The sequence below is a fragment of the Oncorhynchus kisutch genome, linkage group LG18, assembly GCF_002021735.2.
Source record: "Oncorhynchus kisutch isolate 150728-3 linkage group LG18, Okis_V2, whole genome shotgun sequence".
Lineage (NCBI taxonomy): Eukaryota > Metazoa > Chordata > Actinopteri > Salmoniformes > Salmonidae > Oncorhynchus > Oncorhynchus kisutch.
This window is the reverse complement of record NC_034191.2, coordinates 27294973-27317369: the sequence shown is the minus strand read 5'-3', so window position 1 is coordinate 27317369 and position 22397 is coordinate 27294973. Positions and strand designations below refer to the sequence as shown.

The 22397-nt window shown below is 45.5% G+C and overlaps 1 protein-coding gene across 1 annotated transcript; it reads right to left on the bottom strand.

Moving 5' to 3' along the window:
• Nucleotides 1–1576: 1576 nt before the first annotated feature.
• On the bottom strand, nt 1577–20522 carry tsr1 (TSR1 ribosome maturation factor). Its single transcript, XM_020508089.2, has 15 exons — nt 20338–20522; nt 19288–19391; nt 18763–18991; nt 18214–18348; nt 16691–17142; nt 14193–14337; nt 13816–13997; nt 7758–7981; nt 6663–6822; nt 6464–6574; nt 2853–2985; nt 2572–2688; nt 2284–2424; nt 1994–2068; nt 1577–1876 (listed from the first exon to the last, which is right to left on the bottom strand). The coding sequence occupies exons 1-15, from the start codon at nt 20510–20512 to the stop codon at nt 1698–1700; spliced, it is 2562 nt and encodes an 853-aa protein (XP_020363678.2). The 5' UTR covers nt 20513–20522; the 3' UTR covers nt 1577–1697.
• Nucleotides 20523–22397: the final 1875 nt, after the last annotated feature.

The window sequence follows — 22397 nt, the reverse complement described above, 5'->3', positions numbered from 1 at the left end:
CGTTGGTCCCTAAACAACTGCATTTGGGGTGGCAGGTAGCCTAGTGGTTAGAGCGTTGGGCCAGTAACTGAAAGGTTGCTGGATTGAACCAGAGCTGACAAGGTAAAAATCTGTCATTCTGCCCCTGAACAAGGCAGTTAACCCACTGTTCCCCGGTAGGCTTCAATTGTAAATAAGAATTGGTTCTTAACTGACTAGCCTAGTTAAAGATAAATCGGTTTAAAATTGATAGTGTTAGAGGGAAATTGTATATGCGGTCTATAGACAGTCCCACATGTTACTGTAAAACATTCTCCATGGTGTGTGGGGATATTGCCAGGCAGAGTTCCATTTTTCAGCAAAATCTTTCGCAAGGAGATTCCTGCAAAAATATTTTTTGAAGATGAGTAGTCCCCCCACAATCATGAACAGCTAGCTAGAACAGGCACACCACACCAGTCTTCAGCTTTAAACAAGATGTGTTCAACACATCACCATTCAGTGCCCTTGCCTTCATCCATACGAGTAAAAAAAATAAAATGAAGCAGATAAATGGTGTTTCAGCAAAACTGTCCAGTGCTCCCGGCGTACACCCCAATGCAATAGGCATTACTCTTGTGCGATTGTTCTAGCTTTATTTTTCAACTTTTCCACACTGTAATCAAATTCGCAGTATGAAAAATGTTGAACTTTTGATCCCCTCCATTTCTTGGATCATGTTCCACCTCTCCAACCCCAAGTCTTCACCTTCTAGTTTCCCAGACATATTGGCATGCCTCTTTGGTGCAGTCCCAACAGAGACCCCAGATGAATAATGGAGCTGTGAGCATGCAAGAGCACAGTTTTATGATAAATATTACAATTCATAAATCAGTTTCTCCGTGGAGCACAAAGCATGGGATAGGGAGGAATGTAAAACTGTTGCACGTCGTAGATCCAGAGCGAGAACATGGGTTCTCGCGTTCTCTGCTTGAGACTGACTGGTGGGGAAGAAGGGTCTTCAGCTCAGGGAGAGACCACCAGGGAGTGGAAGGGGGGCACACTATGTAGAGGTCTGAGACTATAGCTAGTGTGGCGGATAAGCTGTGTACCAAAAAGGAATTTAAGAGGCACAAATTGTGGACATTTTTCTTTGAAGTCGTCATGCACACTATCTGCAAAAATAATAAATACAATATCAGAATAAAATGCAAAGACCTAAAGGAATGGTAGTGGAAAGAGCTGGAGAAGACTTCCTAGAACAGAGTGAGCAATGGACCAAAATGGGAAAGGCAAGCTTGTTCATCCAGATTTGTGATCATTGTTCAGATTTTCAATTTGTGCCAAACATGTTGAAATTGAGAATGGAATCTGTACAACAGTATTATTGCTCTCTCTGATTATGCCTCAACATTGTCTTCATGTTTGATCAAGTTAGTGTTTGAGTACAGGGCTATAACAGTGCATGGCTCTCATAAAATCAGTGAGTTCAGTTCCACCGTGTTAGTCACTGCAACAAAGAGCCTGTTTCCTCTTATACACTACTGCCATCTAATGGCCAGGAAACAAACTAACTGGACCACAAGGACATTTTCCAAAGAAATAAAGAAACAAGTGATTTGGTCTAATTGGTTTTATTTAATACCCATTACAATCCATCTATTGGAGTGAAAATGTAATCACCACAGTCCATGCAACTCTCTACAGACTCCAACACACCTCTTGCAACAGACCACCACCTACTCCATGTCAAAATCATCCGGCACCTGAGTCCCTTCCCCCTTGACCCAGGGCAGGGGCAAAGGCACATAGGGGTCATATGTCCAGCGAGGATAGACCCTCTTATACAGGTTCATCATGACAGTATCCTGAGACCGCATTTGGCTGTCAAATACACACTTCATGTGTCCATGAGTACCTGAAAAACATACCCACACACAGGTTAAGGTCAGGTAGTCACACAATTGTCCAATGAAGGCAACACATTGTTTCATGTCACTAAACAGTATTGACAAGGTTTAGGTTTTCTCCGTACCTAGGGCCTCCTTGATGTGTCCTCTCCGGCCCCACTTGGTTCTCAGCTCAACAGGCTTAAACCACAAGATGTCGTCTATCAGAGAGAAAAAAGCACAGAGGTCAGTTAACATGAAAATAAATAATGAAAACCACAGGTAAGTCAGAGCTATTTCCTTTCCACATTACGACAGTAGTTGTGGGCCAAAAGGCACCTATTCTCTATATAGTGCACCCTGTGGGCCCTAGTCAGACAGAAGTTATGTGGGTATTATTGGGAAACATGTAGTGCTTAGCTCAGTGCCCCCTCACCCCTGTTGAAGAACATGTATCTGCAGACAGCGGACCGGCGGTTGATCTTGAAGGGGTGGCCACTCAACACGATCCTCTTCAGCACCACACGCTGGGGGTCACAGCTCAGCAGATTTCCTGTACCCACCAGGTCCTGCATGCCTGAGGGAGAGAACAAGAGATACTGGCTCAAATACAGACAGAACAGGAGAGATACAGGTAGAGACAGTGTGTTCCTCGGTCCTTCCCCCATCCTTAAACAGGTAGAGAAATACTAAGTCAGCCAAACATCACTATCCAGGCCCTTACCATCCTCCCTCTGTTTGAAGAGCAGTACCCCAGCGGTGGGGAATGTGATGGGGGCGTACACAGAAACCACCGTGGGGGCGTCAGCACGAAGGAAACGCTCCAGCTTGTGCTTGTCGGCTGGAGAGAGAGAGACAATCACAGGTTAGATACAACACAGAGCAGACAAAGAAATGGTTGTATAACAAGCCAAAACAATACTCCAGTCCCCACAGAATGTCAGCATATTTGCCCTACATTTTCTTCAATTCTGTTCAAGTTGTGCTGTTTCCAGGTCCCTCTACCTGATGTGTGCTGGGAGAAGATGGGGCAGGCCCTGAACCTCCTGAATCCACAGTGGAACACCAGCTCCTCTTTAGACTTGATAGGGTCTGTGTTGCTGGGGTGTCTCCTCACCAGCATGTGCATCACTGACATCTGATCAGAGGATAGAAGGCAACCAAATGGTAAGAAGCTGGAAGAATAGTTTCTAATGAAACTATAGTGTTAAAACCATTAGCTAGAGTTGTTACAATTGATTTATACATGCGGGAAGTATTCAGAGCCCTAGACTTTTTCCACATTTTGTTACGTTAGCCTTATTCTAAAATTGTTTAAATATCATACTTTCAGTATTCGGCACACAATACCCCATAACGACAGGGAAAAGCTAGATTTTTTTAGCAAATGTATATAAAAAAAAAAATATATATTTACATATATATTCAGACCCTTTGCTATGAGACTCTAAATTGAGCTCATGTGCATCGTGTTTCCATTGATCATCCTTGATGTTTCTACAACTTGGAGTCCACCTGTGATAAATTCAATTGATTGGACATGATTTAGAAAGGTACACCTGTCTAGCTAAAGGTCCCACAGTTGACAGTGCATACAAGAGCTAAAACCAAGCTACGAGGTCAAAGGAATTGTCCCTAGAGCTCTGAGACAGGATTGTGATCTGGGCAAGGGTACCAAAACATTTCTGAGCATTCGTGGCCTCCATTCTTGAATGGAAGAAGTTTGTAACCACCAAGCTGGCCACCAACCACCAAGCTGGCCTCCCGGCCAAACTGAGCAATCGGGGAGAAGGGCCTTGGCCAAGAACCCGATGGTCACTGACAGAGCTCTAAGGTTCCTCTATGGAGATGAGAGAACATTCCAGAAGGACAACCTTCTCTGCAGCACTCCATCAATCAGGCCTTTATGGTAGAGTGGCCAGGCGGAAGCCACGCCTCAGTAAAAGGCACATGATAGCCCGCTTGAAGCCAAAAGGCACCTAAAAGACTAAGAGAAACAAGATTGAGAAACAAGATTCTCTGGTCTGACGAAACCAAGATTGAAATCTCTGGCCTGAATTGCCAAGCGACACATCTGGAGGAAACCTGGCACCATCCCTACGATGAAGCATGGTGGTTGCAACATCCTGCTGTGGGGATGTTTTTCAGCAGCAGGGACTGGGAGACTAGTCAGGATTGAGGCAAAGTACAGACAGATCCTTGATAAACCTGCACCAGAGCGCTCAGGACCTCAGACTGGGGTGAAGGTTCAACTTCCAACAGGACAACAATCCTAAGCACACAGCCAAGACAATGTATGAGTCCTTGAGTTGCTCAGCCCGAGACTGGACTTTAACCCGATCAAACATCTCTGGAGACTGAAAATAGCTGTGCAGCGACGCTCCCCTTCCAACCTGACCGAGCTTGAGAGAATCTGCAGAGAAGAATGGGAGAAACTCCCCTAATACAGGTGTGCCAAGCTTGTAATGTCATACCCAAGAAAGACTCGATGCTGTAATTGCTGCCAAAGGTGCTTCAACAAAGTACATAGTAAAGGGTCTGAATACTTATGTAAATGTAATCAGTTTTTATTTTTTATAAATTAGCAAACATAATAAAATATTGAATCAATTTTAGAATAAGGCTGTAACATAAAATGTGGAAAAAGTCAAAGGGTCTGAATATGTTACGAAGGAACTGAATATAGACATACTACATCCAAACGTATGTGGACACCCCTTCAAATGAGTGGATCCGGCTATTTCAGCCACACCCATTGCTGACAGGTCTACTAGGTCAGTTAGGATCCTCACATTATTTTAAGAATGTGAAATGTCAGAATAATAGAGAATTATTTATTTCAGCTTTTATTTCTTTCAAGTGGGTCAGACGTTCACTCATTTAGTATTTGGTAGCATTGCATTGTTTAACTTGGGTCAAACGTTACAGATAGCCTTCCACCAGCTTCCCACAATAAGTTGAGTGAATTTTGGCCCATTCCTCCTGACAGAGCTGGTGTAACTGAGTCAGGTTTGTAGGCCTCCTTCCTCGTGCACGCTTTTTCAGTTCTGCCCACAAATTTTCTATAGGATGAGGTCAGGGCTTTGATGGCCACTCCAATACCTTGACTTTGTTGTCCTTAAGCCATTTTGCCACAACTTTGGAAGTATGCTTGGGGTCATTGTCCATTTGGAAGACCCATTTGCGACCAAGCTTACCTGCCTGACTGACGTCTTGATGTTGCTTCAATATATCCATATAATTTTCCTCCCTCATGATGCCATCTATTTTGTGAAATGCACCAATCCCTCCTGCAGCAAAGCACCCCCACAACATGATGCTGCCACCCCCGTGCTTCACGGTTGGGATGGTGTTCTTCGGCTTGCAAGCTTCCCCCTTTTCCTCCAAACAAAACAATGGTCATTATGGCCAAACAGTTCTATTTTTGTTTCATCAGACCAGAGGACATTTCTCCAAAAAGTACATTCTTTGTCCCCATGTGCAGTTGCAAACCGTAGCCTGGCTTTTTTATGGCGGTTTTGGAGCAGTGGCGTCTTCCTTGCTGAGCGGCCTTTCAGGTTATGTTGATATAGGACTCGTTTTACTGTGGATAACGATACTTCTGAACCTGTTTTCTCCAGCATCTTCACAAGGTCCTTTGCTGTTGTTCTGGGATTGATTTGCATTTTTTGCACTAAAGTACGCTCATCTCTAGGAGACAGAATGCATCTCCTTCCTGAGCAGTATGACTGCTGCGTGGTCCCATGGTGTTTATACTTGCATACTATTGTTTGTACAGATGAACGTGGTACCTTCAGGCGTTTGGAAATTTCTCCCAAGGATGAACCAGACTTGTGAAGGTCTACAATTTATTTATTTTGATTTTCCTATGATGTCAAGCAAAGAGGCACTGAGTTTGAAGGTAGGCCTTGAAATACATCCACAGGTACACCTCCAAATGACTCAAATGATGTCAATTAGCCTGTCAGAAGTTTCTAAAGCCATGACATAATTTTCTGGACTTTTCTAACCTGTTTAAAAGGCACAGTCAACTTAGTGTATGTAAACTTCTGACCCACTGGAATTGTGATATAGTGAAATAATCTGTCTGTAAACAATTGTTGGAAAAATGACTTGTGTCATGCACAAAGTAGATGTCCTAACCGACTTGCCAAAACTATAGTTTGTTAATAAGAAATTTGTGGAGTGGTTGAAAAACGAGTTAAAAAATAAAATTATTTTACCTTTATTTAACCAGGCAAGTCAGTTAAGAACAAATTCTTATTTTCAATGACAGCCTAGGAACAGTGGGTTAACTGCCTGTTCAGGGGCAGAACGACAGATTTGTACCATGTCAGCTCGAGGGTTTGATCTCGCAACCTTCCGGTTACTAGTCCAACGCTCTAACCACTAGGCTACCCTAGTGACTCCAACCTAAGCGTATGTAAACTTTCGACCTCAACTGTGTGTATGCGCGTGTGTGTGTGTATATATATAAATGTATACATTTTCCCCCCCTCTGTAGTCTGTCTACACTTTATCAACATATTTAACAGCAGAAATGGGTTACAATTCTTAACTTTTAGACGTAAGACACTAAGTACACAATAATTCAGGAGTATCCCAATACTGTATACCTTCTGTTCATGTGGCAGTAAGGAGACCAGCACCAGAGGCCTGCCTGCCTGGACACTCTCCATCACCGTGGGGGGAACATCCACTACATGGAGGGTCACATACCAGCCCACCTAGAGAGCAGAGTAAACAGGTTGGGGGCACCGAGAGGGGACAGGGTTGAAACAGGATGTCACACACACACACACGGCAGACTCTTACCATGGCACCCTCTTCCTCCTGCGCAGCCTCAGCTAGTACGCGGCGGCGTGTGCGCTCAAAGCTCTGAAACTGGAAGATGCGGGAGTAGTCTGCAGGCAGGTTCTCCAAGGGGTCCCAGGGGGAGGAGCGGAAACTCTTCAGGCCCCTGTAACGCTGGAACCTGAGCACACAGGAAATGAGCAATGTCAGAATATAGCTAAGTAATTACGCTGGGCCAATCATCCTGGAAAGTAACGTTTGGGCGTTAACGGGATTGTCATTTATAATAGACCAGATGTTTGACATGTTTGGTGAATTCCTCCCTCCTCAGACCCCCCCCAAGTGTTGCTGAAGAAAATGTTAGATATTGGAGTGCCGAAGCACTTTGATCAGAGGTCAGGATCAAGTCACTGGCTGTTAATGAGGTTACCACATTCTGCTTGACCGCTTTTCCAAATGTCAAATATCAACTCAATGTTCAGGTAACTGCAAAAATACAGGAAACGCTTCAGTAAATGAAGAATACAAAGTATTAAAGCAGGTGCTTCTACACAGGTCTGGTTCCTGAGTTAAATAATCAATTAACATCCCATCATGCTTAGGGTCATGTATAAAACTGCCCATTATTTTGCCTACCATGGCTAGAATAAGAGATCTCTGACTTTGAAAGAGGGGTCTCAAATGAGTATAGGGGGTTTAAAGTGTGTGTGGGTGTCTCGGTCTACAGATCTCAACCCAATTGATCACATCCGGGAGATCCTGAAGCAGTGCCTGAGACAGTGTTTTCCACCACTATCAACAAAACACCAAATGACAGAATTTTTTTGTGGAAGAATGGCGTCGCATCCCTCCATACAGATATGACAAGGTGCACTGAAGCCGCTCTGGCGGCCGAACGCCCTTTGAGACACTTTCTGTTGGCGTTTCCTTTTTTGGCAGTTACCTGTGTGTGAGCCATGGGTTGATGTTTATTTCAGGGATCAGTTTAATGTTTTTGCTTAGACAGGCCCTCTGTGTTGTAGCCCACACTGAAAGCAGAGGGTCCTGTACAGTACTGAAGGAGAAGTAAGGGACCACTGTGTTTGGTAGTAGACGATATGATAGTCATGCCCTTACCTGTTCTTAGCCGATTGGTCTAGAGGGGTGTCCACTTCATCTGGGAACATCTCATTGGCCCGAGCCTCCCGGTATCGTTTTAAACCCTCCCCTTCCTCCGCCTCGTCCATGTGCTCATCATAGCGCTGGTCTGCTCCACCCTTGTCCGATGTGGAATTCAGCTCCTCCTCCTCCTCCTCCTCCTCCTCCTCCTCCTCATCAGAGCCACCACCTGAGGCAGCATCCTAAACCAAACAGTAAAAGACAGGAAGTTTCTACTAGAGCTGGCAATTGCCAGGCATCTCACAATACGATACTAAGGCGCCGATACGATATGTATTGCGGATCGATAGTGACTTTATTGCGATTCGATGTTCCAAACATACTACTGCTGTAGAGGGACAAGAGAGCAATGAGTTGATCATTCATAGAAATAAGTGCTGAAAATGGTCTCCTTTAAAAAGAAGATGGAGAACAAGCTACGAAGGGGGGGGGGGGGTACTATCGTTTTGGTGCAGGTACATGCATAGATGACAACAGAATGGCACTGGTGTAAAGAGGGGAAGAGGGAGGCAATGCAAATAGTCTGGGTAGCCATTTGATTAGACGTTCAGGAGTCTAATGGCTTGGGATAGACGCTGTTTAGAAGCCTCTTGGACCTAGACTGGTGTTCCGGTACTGGTTGCCGTGCGGTAAGAGAGAACAGTCTGACTAGGGTGGTTGGAGTCTTTGACAATTTTTAGGGCCTTCCTCTGACACCGCCTGGTTATAGAGATCCTGGATGGCAGGACGCTTGGCCCCAGTGATGTACTGGGTCATTTGCACTACCCTCTGTAGTACCTTGAGGTTAGAGGCCGAGCAGTTGCCATACCAGGCAATGATGCAACCAGTCAGGATTAGAGGTCGACCGATTATGAGTTTTCAACGCCGATACCAATTATTGGAGGACCAAAAAAGTCGATGCCGATTTTAATCGGCAGATTTAAAAAAGATATATTTTTTTATGTATTTTTAATAATGACAATAATACTGAATTAACACTTATTTTAACTTACTATAATACATCAATAAAATCGATTTAGCCTCAAGTAGATAATGAAACATGTTAAATTTGGTTTAAATAATGCAAAAACAAAGTGTTGGAGAAGAACGTAAAAGTGCAATATGTGCTATGTAAGAAAGCTAACGTTTCAGTTCCTTGCTCAGAACATGAGAAAGCTGGTGGTTCCTTTTAACAAGAGTCTTCAATATTTCCAGGTAAGAAGTTTTAGGTTGTAGTTATTATAGGACTATTTCCCTCTATACCATTTGTATTTCATTAACCTTTGACTATTGGATGACCTTATAGGCACTTTAGTATTGCCAGTGTAACAGTATAACTTCCGTCCCTCTCCTTGCTCGTCCCTGGGCTCGAACCAGCAACACAACGACCACATCGAAGCAGCGTTACCCATGCAGAGCAAGGGAAACAACCACCCCAAGGCTCAGAGCGAGTGAAGTTTGAAACTCTATTAGTGCGCGCTAACTAGCCAGCCATTTCACTTCGGTTACACCAGCCTCATCTCGGGAGTTGATAGGTTTGAAGTCATAAACAGCGCAATGCTTGATGCACAACGAAGAGCTGCTGGCAAAACGCACGAAAGTGCTGTTTGAATGAATGTTTATGCGCCTGCTTCTGCCTACCACCACTCAGTCAGATACTTGTATGCTCAGTCAGATTATATGCAACACAGGACACGCTAGATAATATCTAGTAATATCATCAACTATGTGTAGTTAACTAGTGATTATGATTGATTGTTTTTCATAAGATAAGTTTAATGCTAACTAGCAACTTACCTTGGCTTACTGCATTTGCGTAACAGGCAGTCTCCTTGTGGAGTGCAACGAGAGAGAGGCAGGTCGTTATTGCGTTGGACTAGTTAACTGTAAGGTTGCACGATTGGATCCCCCGAGCCGACAAGGTGAAAATCTGTCTTTCTGCCCCTGAACGAGGCAGTTAACCCACCGTCATTGAAAATAAGAATGTGTTCTTAACTGACTTTCCTAGTTAAATAAAGGTGTACATTTTTCCCTTTTTAATTCTGCAAATCGGCGCCCAAAAATACAGGATTTCCGATTGTTATGAACATTTGAAATCGGCCCTAATTAATCAGCCATTCCGATTAATCGGTCGACCTCTAGTCAGGATGCTCTCGATGGTGCAACTGTAGAACCTTTGAGGACCTGAGGACGCATGCCAAATCTTTTCAGTCTCCTGAGTGGGAATAGGTTTTGTTGTGCACTCGTCATGACTGTCTTGGTGTGCTTGAACCATGTTAGTTTGTTGGTGATGTGGACACCAAGGAACTTGAAGCTCTCAGCCGGCTCCACTGCAGCCCTGTCAATGAGAATGGGGGCATGTGCAGTCCTCTTTTTCCTATAGTTCAGTCATCTCCTTTGTCTTGATCACGTTGAGGGAGAGGTTGTTGGGAGAGGTTTAGTCCCAGGGACCTTAGCTTATTGTTGAGCTTTAAGGGCACTATGGTGTTGAACGCTGAGCTGTAGTCAATGAATAGCATCCTCACATAGGTGTTCCTTTTGTCCAGGTGGGAAAGGGCAGTGTGGAGTGCAATAGAGATTGCATCATCTGTGGATGTGTTGGGGCGGTATGCAAATTGGAGAGGGTCTAGGGTTTCTGGGATAATGGTGTTGTGAGCCATTACCAGCCTTTCAAAGCACTTCATGGCTACAGACGTGAGTGCTACGGGTAGGTAATAATTTAGACAGGTTACCTTGGTGTTCTTGGGCACAGGGACTATTGTGGTCTGCTTAAAACATCTTGGTATTACAGACAGGGAGAGGTTTAAGATGTCAGTGCAGACACTTGCCAGTTGGTCAGCGCATGCTCGCAGTATCTTTCCTGGTAATCTGTCTGGCCCTGCAGCCTTGTGAATGTTGACCCTTTTAAAAGGTCTTACTCACATGTGCTGCGGAGAGCATGATCACAGTCTTCATGCATGTTTCAGTGTTATTTGCATCGAAGCGAGTTTAGCCCGTCTGGTAGGCTCGTCTCACTGGGCAGCTCTCGGCTGTGCTTCCCTTTGTAGTCTAATGTTTTGCAAGCCCTGACACATCAGACGAGCGTCAGAGCCGGTGTAGTACGATTCGATCTTTGTCCTGTATTGGCACTTTGCCTGTTTGATGGTTCGTTGGAAGGCATAGCGAGATTTCTTATAAGCTTCCAGGTTAGAGTCTCGCTCCTTGAAAGGGTCAGCTCTAGCCTTTAGTTCTCAGCTCTAGCCTTTAGTTCAGTGCGGATGTTGCCTGTAATCCATGGCTTCTGGTTGGGGTATGTACGTATGGTCACTGTGGGGACGATGTCATCGATGCACTTATTGATGAAGCCAGTGACTGATGTGGTGTACTCATCAATGACATCGGAGGAATCTCACCGACAGGGCTGTAGTGGAGCAGGTTGAGAGCTTCAAGTTCCTTGCCAACAAACTAACATCGTCCAAACACACCAAGACAGTCAGAGGACACAAAGCCTATTCCCCCTCAGGAAACAGAAAAGATTTGGCATGGGTCCTCAGATCCTCAAAAGGTTCTACAGCTGCACCATCGAAAGCATCCTGACTCGTTGCGTCACTTCCTGGTATGGCAACTGCTCGGGCTCCGACCGCAAGGCGCTACAGAAGGTAGTGCGAACGGCCTAGTACATCACTGGGGCCAAGCGTCCTGCCATCCAGGACCTCTATACCAGGCGGTGTCAGAGGAAGGCCCTAAAAATTGTCAAAGACTTCAGCCACCCTTGTCATAGACTGTTCCCTCTGCTACTGCACGGCAAGCGGTACCGGAGCGACAAGTCAATAAGCATTTTGGACCTAAACAGCTTCTACCCCAAAACTATAAGACTCCTGAACATCTAATCAAATGGCTACCTAGACTATTTGCATTGCGTCTCCCCCCCCCCCCCTCTTACACTGCTGATACTCACTGTTTTATCTATGCATAGTCACTTTAATAACTCTACCTACATGTACATATTACCTTGACTAACCGGTGCCCCCACACATTGACTCTGTTCTGGTACCCCCTGTATATAGCCATGCTACTGTTATTTCACTGCTGCTCTTTAACTATTTATATCTATATTTTTTACTTAGTGTTAACTGCATTGTTGGTTCAGGGCTTGTAAGTAAGCATTTCACTGTACGGTCTACAACCGTTGTATTTGGGCGCATGTGACAAACTTTATTTCAACAGTCTCTAATCTGTAGGTATCTGAAAAAGTTTATTCCGGGAAGATTTCAGGTTTCCCTCAGCAAATCAGAGGAGGCAAGGGCCCCTTCTATATATAGATCCCCTATGGTACTGATCCCTAGCTCTCCCCATCACTCAAAGGTGTTTTCAGGGTGCAACAGGGAGCATGAATGAGATGGGTCTGAGGTCAAAATGGACCTTCATTTGCTTCCAGATTCGGAATGTGCTGTGCATAAATAGGACTATTACTATAAAGTGACATCTTCAAATTGATAGGTGACAAAATCACAGCGCCAATAGAGAAGGGGTGACACTCCTCACGTGCTGTTATGTTTTGGCTAGATGACGGAGGTGTGTCACCCAGCCAAAACGTAACAGCACGGAGGTTAGCAGCCCAATAGTCAAATATTACATTTGGGAGAGACAATCCTCCTCCCATCTTGACTTCCAGAGGTGTTTTTTTTAACCTATCCTATAGTGGGACGTTCGGGAATAGGCAGTTATGGAAGGACCATCACAAGTTTCTACTGCAGAGCTATATACCTCTACATCATATGTAATGTGAACAACGAGGCCAAGTATTTATCAGCCTCATTTCCAGTAATGAAGTCAGAAAAAGTGTACAAGTGGCTCTACTGGAAGTGGCATTACAGTAAGCAAGAGATACATGGGAGGGGGGTCCACTCTGCATGGGGCTGATTCACAACCTTCAGAACAATCCCAGCTGCAATAATAATCCTGATCAACCCCAGCACCATTTCCTCCATTGTTAACATCTAGGATGGTATATCCCGTCTAACCCCGACATCAAACACATGCTAATAAATATTCAAGAAAATAGATGTAGCGGAACGTTTGACCATAGCAGAATTTACCCCTTTCTTTCAAGCAGCGCTGTTATAAATAAATGGCCGTCCCCATCTCCTGGTCCAGACAGGAAGTTGTGTCCGATAAGCAGGAAGTCAGGAGGCTTCTCTCGGGACCCCTGCTCCAAAACACTATTGTTGCCACGGTGAGCAGCCTGGCACTACAGCCCAGAGGCAGACATTGTGAAAACAAACAGTGGTGCTGCGCCACACTGTGCACTAACCACGGGTCACGTATACACTGTTCCACCCCCAACCGAACTGTTCGACACTTCCACCCCCACCAATCACTGTCCTGTCCGAGCTGCTTCCCCCTGACGTCTTCCGCATCACCCCGCATCAGTTCAGACGTCTCAACAATCAACTCAGACTACCAACGGATCACCCTCGTCTCCTTACACGTCTCCTTTAATGGTTTCACTATCGCCACGGCAACAGGCAGAGGGTAAACAAACACTTAAGCAGTGCACCCAATGCCTTGGGACAGGCTGTCAGCACAACAGTTGTCGCTCTTTCTCTTGTATTAATGGCTACACGGACTGAGTTGACCCTTGTATTTATTTTTGCACCGTTTCTATGAACACTCACAAGACTCTACACAACATGCACACATTCATACAGACTCGACACACACACAAACATCCTGACGCCTAAGTAATCTTACCCCTATACAGATCTTCCTCTGTCACCCCAGTATCCCTGCACATTGTAAATATGGTATTGGAACTGACCTTGTATACAGCTTCTTACTTTCTTGTGTTCTTATTTCTATTTCTCATGTGTTTTTGTTCTACCTTGTTATTTTTAGTATTCCATTTGTGGATTACTGCATTGTTGGGTTTAGAACTTGCAAAAAAAGCCTCTCAATGTACTTGTGCAAGTGACAACGTGAAACTAATGCTACACCGGCCAGGTTTCTTCTGTGCAATCGTGTCAGTATCCCAGGATGTGGAGTGGACTCTACTCACCACCTGAGAGTCAAGGTCCTCTCCATCTATGGACTCCTCCATCATCAAATCCTCATCCTCCTCATCGTCAGTACTCTCTTCATCCTCCTCGCCATTCTCATCCTCCTCATCCACAATCCACGTGGCCTGGTAGTCTGATGTCCCTTTGGGCACCTTCATTACACGCTTGCTCTTTCTGGCCTCTGAGGGAAAGAGAACATTTATTAGAGAGGTTTATTACATTGTAAACCCAGAGACAATAATAAGCTCAATGTGTTGACATGAACCGGTTCAAAGTACCCATTCAAATGGATGCCAACAACAGCACTGCAACCATAGATCTATCATGTAATTCAACGTAACGACCATCTATAACTCTGCCCTCTCTCTCCCTTTACCTTCAGCCTCCAGCAGTTCAGTATCAGTGGGCCAGGTCTGCTCTCCATCCATGGGGTCTACCTCTGCCTCGGCCTGCAGACTCTCCCTGCGAGCTGGGTCTGCCTTCATCAGGACCCGCACGGATGCCACCTCAACACCACCATCCTGAAACACAGAGAGCAGTTAGCACCTACTGTCAACGAGCAGAAGCAGCGCTGATAAATGTCTCAACTATAGTTTGTAAATTATTCATTAAATCGCTGTCCATTTGCAATGTAATGATATCAGCTAGTGACCATCTTCCAATAATGACGTAGAAAAGATCATCCATGTTTTTGCCACTTGTAGATTAGACTACCACAATGCTCTACTCTCCATCTACCTGGACAAAGCACCAAATAAACTTCAGTTAGTGCTAAACACGGCTGCTACAATCTTGACAAGAACCAAAACATTTGATCATATTACTCCAGTACTAGCCTCTCTACACTGGCTTCCTGTTAAGGCTAGGGCTGATTTCAAGGTTTTACTGCGAATCTACAAAGCCTGGGCTTGCTCCTACCTATCTCTCCAATTTGGTACCGCCGTACATACCTACACATACGCTACAGTCACAAGACGCAGGCCTCCGTATTGTCCCTAGAATTTCTAAGCAAACAGCTGGAGGCAGGGCTTTAGCCTATAGAGCTCCATTTTTATGGAATGGTCTGCCTATCCATGTGAGAGACACAGACTCAACCCTTACTTCCTTACTGAAGGCTCATCTCTTCAGTAGGTCCTATGATTAAGTGTAGTCTGGAGTGTGAGGGAAAGGCACTGGAGCAACGAACCGCCCCTGCTGTCTCTGCCTGGACGGTTCCCCTCTCTCCACTGGGATTCTCTGTCTCTAACCCTATTACAGGGGCTTACTAGTGCTCTTATATGCCATCCCTAGGAGGGGTGTGTCACTTGAGTGGGCTGAGTCACTGACGTGATCTTCCTGTCCGGTTTCGCACCCCCTCACGTTCTTGCGGAGGAGATCTTTGTGGGCTATACTCAGCCTTGTCTCAGAGTGGAAAACAGCAGGTGGTCTGTTGACATCCCTCTAGTGGTGTGGGGGATTTGCTTTGGATAAGTGGGTGTGGTTATATCCTGCCTGGTTGGCCCTGTCTGGGTATATCGTCAGACAGGGCCACAGTGTCCAAAGAATCCACGCATCAGCCTCCATTATCTATGCAGTAATAGTCTATGTGCCGGGGGGCTAGAGTCAGTCTGTTATATCTGGTATACCGTGTGAATTTAAGTGTGCTCCCTCTAATTCTCTCCCCCCTCCAATGCCTCGGGCCTACCTGGCCTGATGACTCCTGGCTGTCCCTGTACCCCAGGTGCTGCTGCTCCAGTTTCAACTCTTCCGCCTTTGGAACCCTGACCTGTTCACCGGATGTGCTACGTTGTCCAGGACCTGCTGTTTTACCACTCTCTTTCTACCACACCTGCAGCCTCGACCTCTGAATGCTTGGCTATGAAAAGCCAACTGACATTTACTTCTGAGGTGCTGACCTGTTGCACCCTCTATAACCACTGTGATTATTATTTGACCCTGCTGGTCATCTATGAACGTTTGAACATCTTGAAGATCAATCTAGCCTAAATGGCCATGTACTCTTATAATCTCCACCAGGCACAGCCAGAAGAGGACTGGCCACCCCTCAGAGCCTGGTTCCTCTCTACCCAGTACAGCCAGAAGAGGACTGGCCACCCCTCAGAGCCTGGTTCCTCTCTACCCAGTACAGCCAGAAGAGGACTGGCCACCCCTCAGAGCCTGGTTCCTCTCTACCCAGTACAGCCAGAAGAGGACTGGCCACCCCTCAGAGCCTGGTTCCTCTCTACCCAGTACAGCCAGAAGAAGACTGGCCATCCCTCAGAGCCTGGTTCCTCTCTACCCAGTACAGCCAGAAGAAGACTGGCCATCCCTCAGAGCCTGGTTCCTCTCTACCCAGTACAGCCAGAAGAAGACTGGCCATCCCTCAGAGCCTGGTTCCTCTCTACCCAGTACAGCCAGAAGAGGACTGGCCACCCCTCAGAGCCTGGTTCCCCTCTACCCAGTACAGCCAGAAGAGGACTGGCCACCCCTCAGAGCCTGGTTCCTCTCTACCCAGTACAGCCAGAAGAAGACTGGCCATCCCTCAGAGCCTGGTTCCTCTCTACCCAGTACAGCCAGAAGAAGACTGGCCATCCCTCAGAGCCTGGTTCCTCTCTACCCAGTACAGCCAGAAGAGGACTGGCCACCCCTCAGAGCCTGGTTCCTCTCTACCCAGTACAGCCAGACGAGGACTGGCCACCCCTCAGAGCCTGGTTCCTCTAGGTTTCTTCCTAGGTTCCTGCCTTTCTAAGGAGTTTTTCCTAGCCACCATGCTTCTACATCTGCATTGCTTGCTGTTTGAGGTTTTAGGCTGGGTTTCTATATAAGCACTTTGCGTTATCTTCTGATGTAAAAAGAACTTTATAAATAAATGTGACTTGATTTTGTGAGGCCCACCTGCATGTCTACATCTCCTTTCTTCCCTGGCTTGGCAGGGCGAGGGGTCATAGAGTTGAGGGGAAGGGGGTCTATGGGAGCATCGATCTGACTGAGCAGGAAGTCTCCAAATCCAGAGATGTGCACCAGCCTGTCCACCTGCAGAGGGCAGCCTCGGACATACCCAGACACACGCAGGGTCCCTAGGCCCGTGGGGGCTCCCCCACTCCCCTCAGAGCTGTTGGGGGTGTAGGAGACCTGCTGGGCCAGGAGGTGAGGCCGACGGGAGCGGAAGCCCAGCCTCCTCTGCCTCTGTGCTCCCAGGTGTCTTAGCATCAGTGTGGCGTCCTGGTCTGAGTCCAGGGGGAAGAGGCGCGCCCCAGGGAAGCGGATTTCGGATATCTTGGCCAGTGCCCGCCGTGAGTCCACACGCTTCTTCACTGCCAGATCTGAAACACCCTGACACACCAGAGCTGGGGGAGAGAGAAGTGGAGGTTATATAGGACAGAGACGACAGCAGAGAGAAGTGGAGGTTATATAGGACAGAGACGACAGGAGAGAGAAGTGGAGGTTATATAGGACAGAGACGACAGGAGAGAGAAGTGGAGGTTATATAGGACAGAGACGACAGCAGAGAGAAGTAGAGGTTATATAGGACAGAGACGACAGGAGAGAGAAGTGGAGGTTATATAGGACAGAGACGACAGGAGAGAGAAGTGGAGGTTATATAGGACAGAGACGACAGGAGAGAGAAGTGGAGGTTATATAGGACAGAGACGACAGGAGAGAGAAGTGGAGGTTATATAGGACAGAGACGACAGGAGAGAGAAGTGGAGGTTATATAGGACAGAGACGACAGGAGAGAGAAGTGGAGGTTATATAGGACAGAGACGACAGGAGAGAGAAGTGGAGGTTATATAGGACAGAGACGACAGGAGAGAGAAGTGGAGGTTATATAGGACAGAGAAGTGGAGGTTATATAGGACAGAGATGACAGGAGAGGGAAGTGGAGGTTATATAGGACAGAGATGACAGGAGAGAGAAGTGGAGGTTATATAGGACAGAGATGACAGGAGAGGGAAGTGGAGGTTATATAGGACAGAGATGACAGGAGAGGGAAGTGGAGGTTATATAGGACAGAGATGACAGGAGAGGGAAGTGGAGGTTATATAGGACAGATGACAGGAGAGAGAAGTGGAGGTTATATAGGACAGAGATGACAGGAGAGGGAAGTGGAGGTTATATAGGACAGAGACGACAGGAGAGAGAAGTGGAGGTTATATAGGACAGAGACGACAGGAGAGGGAAGTGGAGGTTATATAGGACCGAGATGACAGGAGAGGGAAGTGGAGGTTATATAGGACAGAGATGAAAGTGGATGCAGAGAAAATGGGTGGGGTAGTTGATTGAGTAAAATAATCAGTATAATATCTACAGTAAGTAATCTGCTAAACATTTAGGTAATCAGCAAGGGGAGAGGTTAAGTTGAACAAAATCCAGTGGACTGTGAGTATATTTTTTGGATAGCTTGTATGGAAGCTCACCATGGGCTGGTAGCCCCTGTGAAAAGAGACAGGAGAGGCAGTGGTCTCCATAGCTGTCCCAGCCTTCTGTAGAGTCCAGCACAAACACCAGACTGTCTGCTACCTTCACCACATCCAGTAGAGAGTGCATGTCAGCTAGAGAGAGAAGGGAGAGGGAGGGAGGACAGAGGTAATGCTATTGGATAAGTACTAGTGTCAGCATCGAATGGTGGCAGGTAGCCTCGGTGTTAAGAGCGATAGGCCAGTAACCGAAAGGTCGCTGGTTTGAATCCCCAAGTCAATTTAGGTGAAAAATATGTCAATGTGCCCTTGAGTAAGGCACTTATGCAAAGCAACTTACATGGGCAATTAGGGTTAAGAGTGTCTGCTAAGTTATTACAATGTAAATGTAAGTTAATTACTCAGAATGACCTCTTATAAATGTTTAGTACAGTCAGATATGGATTAAACTAGCATTCACATGAACTATAATTCAGTATTGGGTTGTCATCTATGGAACTTTGGTGTTGACAACACAAACACATTGTAGTATCCGAGTCGGTGAGTTACCTGTGTCTGGGCGGAGGAAGGTGAACCTCTGTTTGAAGCGGGGCATGACCAGGCCAAAGCTGTCACTGACCCCACACACACTGTTCTCCTCACGCACCAGCCCGCCAGCCCCCTCACACCGCAGCAACCTGGTCACAGCCTCAGCATCCACACCTGCATGGAGGGCGACCACAGCCACCAGATGGGGTGGACCATCCCTGCTGCCCAGACGACGCTTCTCTGTCAGGACCTGGACAGGACAGAAGTAACACGTAGCATTAAAGGTAGACTCAGTGATGCATGAAGTAATAGCAATATCGGGCCGTTTCGACAACAACTAAGAGCGCATCTATTTTAAACTTCTCTGTTTTGGTCCTGTAGCTACCACGTTGTCGCAGATACTCTGCGTGAATGCAACGTCTTGCATCACATTCATCTGGATATCTGTGGTGCTGCGCATTGGAATTTCATAACACTGAGTCTACCTTTATCTTGTCCGATTCATATCATTGTGGTGACATTGTGTCAAATGCAAGAATATCTTACCAGGTCCTTCTTATTTCGCCGCAGCTGGTTGGCTTTGTGCCTTTTGTCCATCTTTCTCGCCTCTTTCCTCTGTTTCTTGGTAAGAGCCGTCACCGACACTCTACCTGTTGGGGATGACATAATTTAAAGGTGAAGGACAGATCCGGGTGGAAATAAATGAAAGGGCTCGGCTACCAACCTGTGCACTAACAGAGAATTACTGTTGATGTAAGGGTAGTGGACTAAACTCCACGGTTAAGGAAGAATCTGATGACCACCAGAGACCAGGATTTGTGGAATCTAGCTCTGACTACATTGATTCGCCCAATGTCAATACTTCAAAAAACGTAAATGATTTACTGCTTAGCGTGTACCCACGTCTGTCCTCTGTAGTTGTGTCTTTGTTTGATGAAATCTATACATTTTCAATAAACGTTAATCAAATTCAACCACTGTTTGCTCATTGCTGTTGCCCTAAGATGGCAACAAGGAAACAGTATTTGATTAACGTTTATTGAAAATGTATGGATTTCAGCAAATAAAAAAGACGGTAACTAGAGAACAAACATGGGTAGGCGTTAGGTAATGTTACTTTTTTAGACATTGGATGAATCGATGAATTCGGAGCTAGATCCCATAAAGCCTGGTTTCTGTTCCACTCGATCAGAAATGTCCTTCACCATCGAGTGGAGTTTAATCCGCTAATGTAAGGGGAGAGTTTGGAGAATGGTCATCAGACCTGTTGATGTGATTAGACAGACACTACCAGGAACTGTTAAATTACTCGTCTTGACACATCTGTCTACCTACTGAATTGTAACGTGATGTGCAATACTTTCATATCGCAAACTAATGACGATGGTCGTTTGATTTCATCAGCTACCATGTGTCAACGCTTGAAGGCTAAACTGTTACATGAGTGACATTACACGGGTATTTTAAAATATGACATGAAAGTATAGTGTCCACAGTTAAAGATTCTTCTGAAACATAACTTGAAAGCACGTGTTCGGCAGCACAGAAGCAGCATGTCCATGGTTAAAACCAGCGACAGATCCGTCACAAACTTACCCTTGTTCTCCCGTTCGATTTCTCCTTTAGTCCGATGCTTTCCATGTTTATGTCCTTTGTTTTTTTGTTTATAAACCCCAGCTCGATGGCCCTGTTGTTGTTCTGCACCAGACACCATTTTCGCCACGAGCGTGCAACAGCCTGCCAACTTTGATGACGTAGTCCACTTCCGCATTTGAACTTCTTCTTGTGCAGTGTCGATGTGCTTTGGTCAAATAGGGGTGCTGGTGCCATCTACTGTTCTTCGCAAAAAATGACTGCTGTCATTGATGAAGTAAATGTGGATTCAGGTCCTGCTTTATCTGTCTCTTGATAAATTGTCCAGTCATTTTACCAATAACCTCGAAGGGCGAATATATTTTGTCTAACACTGTTGGATTATTTGATCAATAGTTCTGATATGTACATTTTGGATAGATATCAGTGTGGATGTTAGAATGATGAAACATTTCACATTCTCTAGCTATGTCACAACATCATTATCAGGTTACCTATGGAATGCTGTGCAAAATATCTCATGAGTTCACATGTCCCATCCTCAGAGCAGAGTGGGAGAAATGAGGGAAGGCACACTCCTAATACGGCAGGGGCAGAGATATGATTTGAAGGAAATTCTTGGCAGGAAAGTACTACTGAGTTTTTTTTTTTATGTCACAGTTTTTCTTCTTCTTAGCGAACACTTGAAAAGCTTTAGATAGGCTACATCTAGCGCCCTGTCACCCAGCCTCTATTCTAAATGATATCCTCTTGTAAAAGGGTACATTTAATATAATTATCTTTCAAAATCCTCTGTGTTAATCTGGATGCACCTTTGATATACAGCACTGTATTCTTCATGATCACCTTTTTAAAATTTTGCATCAGACTTAAAACCTGCTGTAGCAGTGCAGCACTGTTGTATCTCCCATGCATGACATGGATTGAAAGGCTTCCTGTTCACTTGGAGAAAGAGCCTTATTGGTCGGGCTGGCCATCTGGTTGTGAGCCAAACAAGAGCATAAGCTGCTTATCTGGAGCACCAATTGGTTCACTGTAGTTTAGAAGAGAAAGTTGTCGGCAGCTTTTTTTCACTGCTTCACAGTCACAATAATCATGAATTAGTCTAAGACAACAGGTTTCTTAATGTAGGATCAACTGGATTAGCCTGTAATGCAATTACAAAGCAATTCCATACTAATTTGCTATGTAATATCTAGTGTGATTACAGTGTTATTACACAAGTCCCTAATACTCCACTAGGGTGTTTTTGTGTGAAATGGTACAATACATTGACTTCACAAACCTAATTTGTGAAGGCTGATGTACAAGGATGAAATAATGGGTTATAATATGGCCATATGATCATAACTCATTATAAGTTGTTGCAGACACATAAACATGATATGCCCTACACATGAGCAGCAAACCAATAAAAAGTCTAGATGACAACCCTAGATCTGTTGTCATCTGATCATACTAGTCCTGCTAATATCACTGATACAATAAGTTGGCGGTTTTCGTTTTTGTTTATATATATATTTTTGTACTTTTACCCCCTTTTCTCCCCAATTTTGTGATATTCAATTGGTACTTACAGTCTTGTCCCATTGCTGAAACTCCCCTACAGACTCGGGAGAAGGTCGAGAGCCATGCATCCTTCTGAACATGACCCTGCCAAGCCACACTGCTTCTTGACACACTGCTCGCTTAACCCGGAAGCCAACCGCACCAATGTGTCGGAGGAAACACAGTCCAACTGGCAACCGAAGTCAGCTTGCAGGAGTCGTTAGAGCATGACGAGACAAGGAAATCACAACCGGCCAAACCCTCCCTAACTTGGATAAACCTGGGCCAATTGTGTCACCTCATGGGTTTCCCGGTCACGGACAGCTGTGATACGGCCTGGGATCCAACCTGGGTCTGTAGTGACGCCTCAAGCACTGCGATGCAGTGCCTTAGAACGCTGTTCGACTTGGGAGGCCGCTGTTGTCCTTTTCTTCGGGGTGTTAACATAAAACAGTAGAACTCACAAATGTTCAATCTATAATAGACTAGTTATTACCATATGCATCATTTGTTAT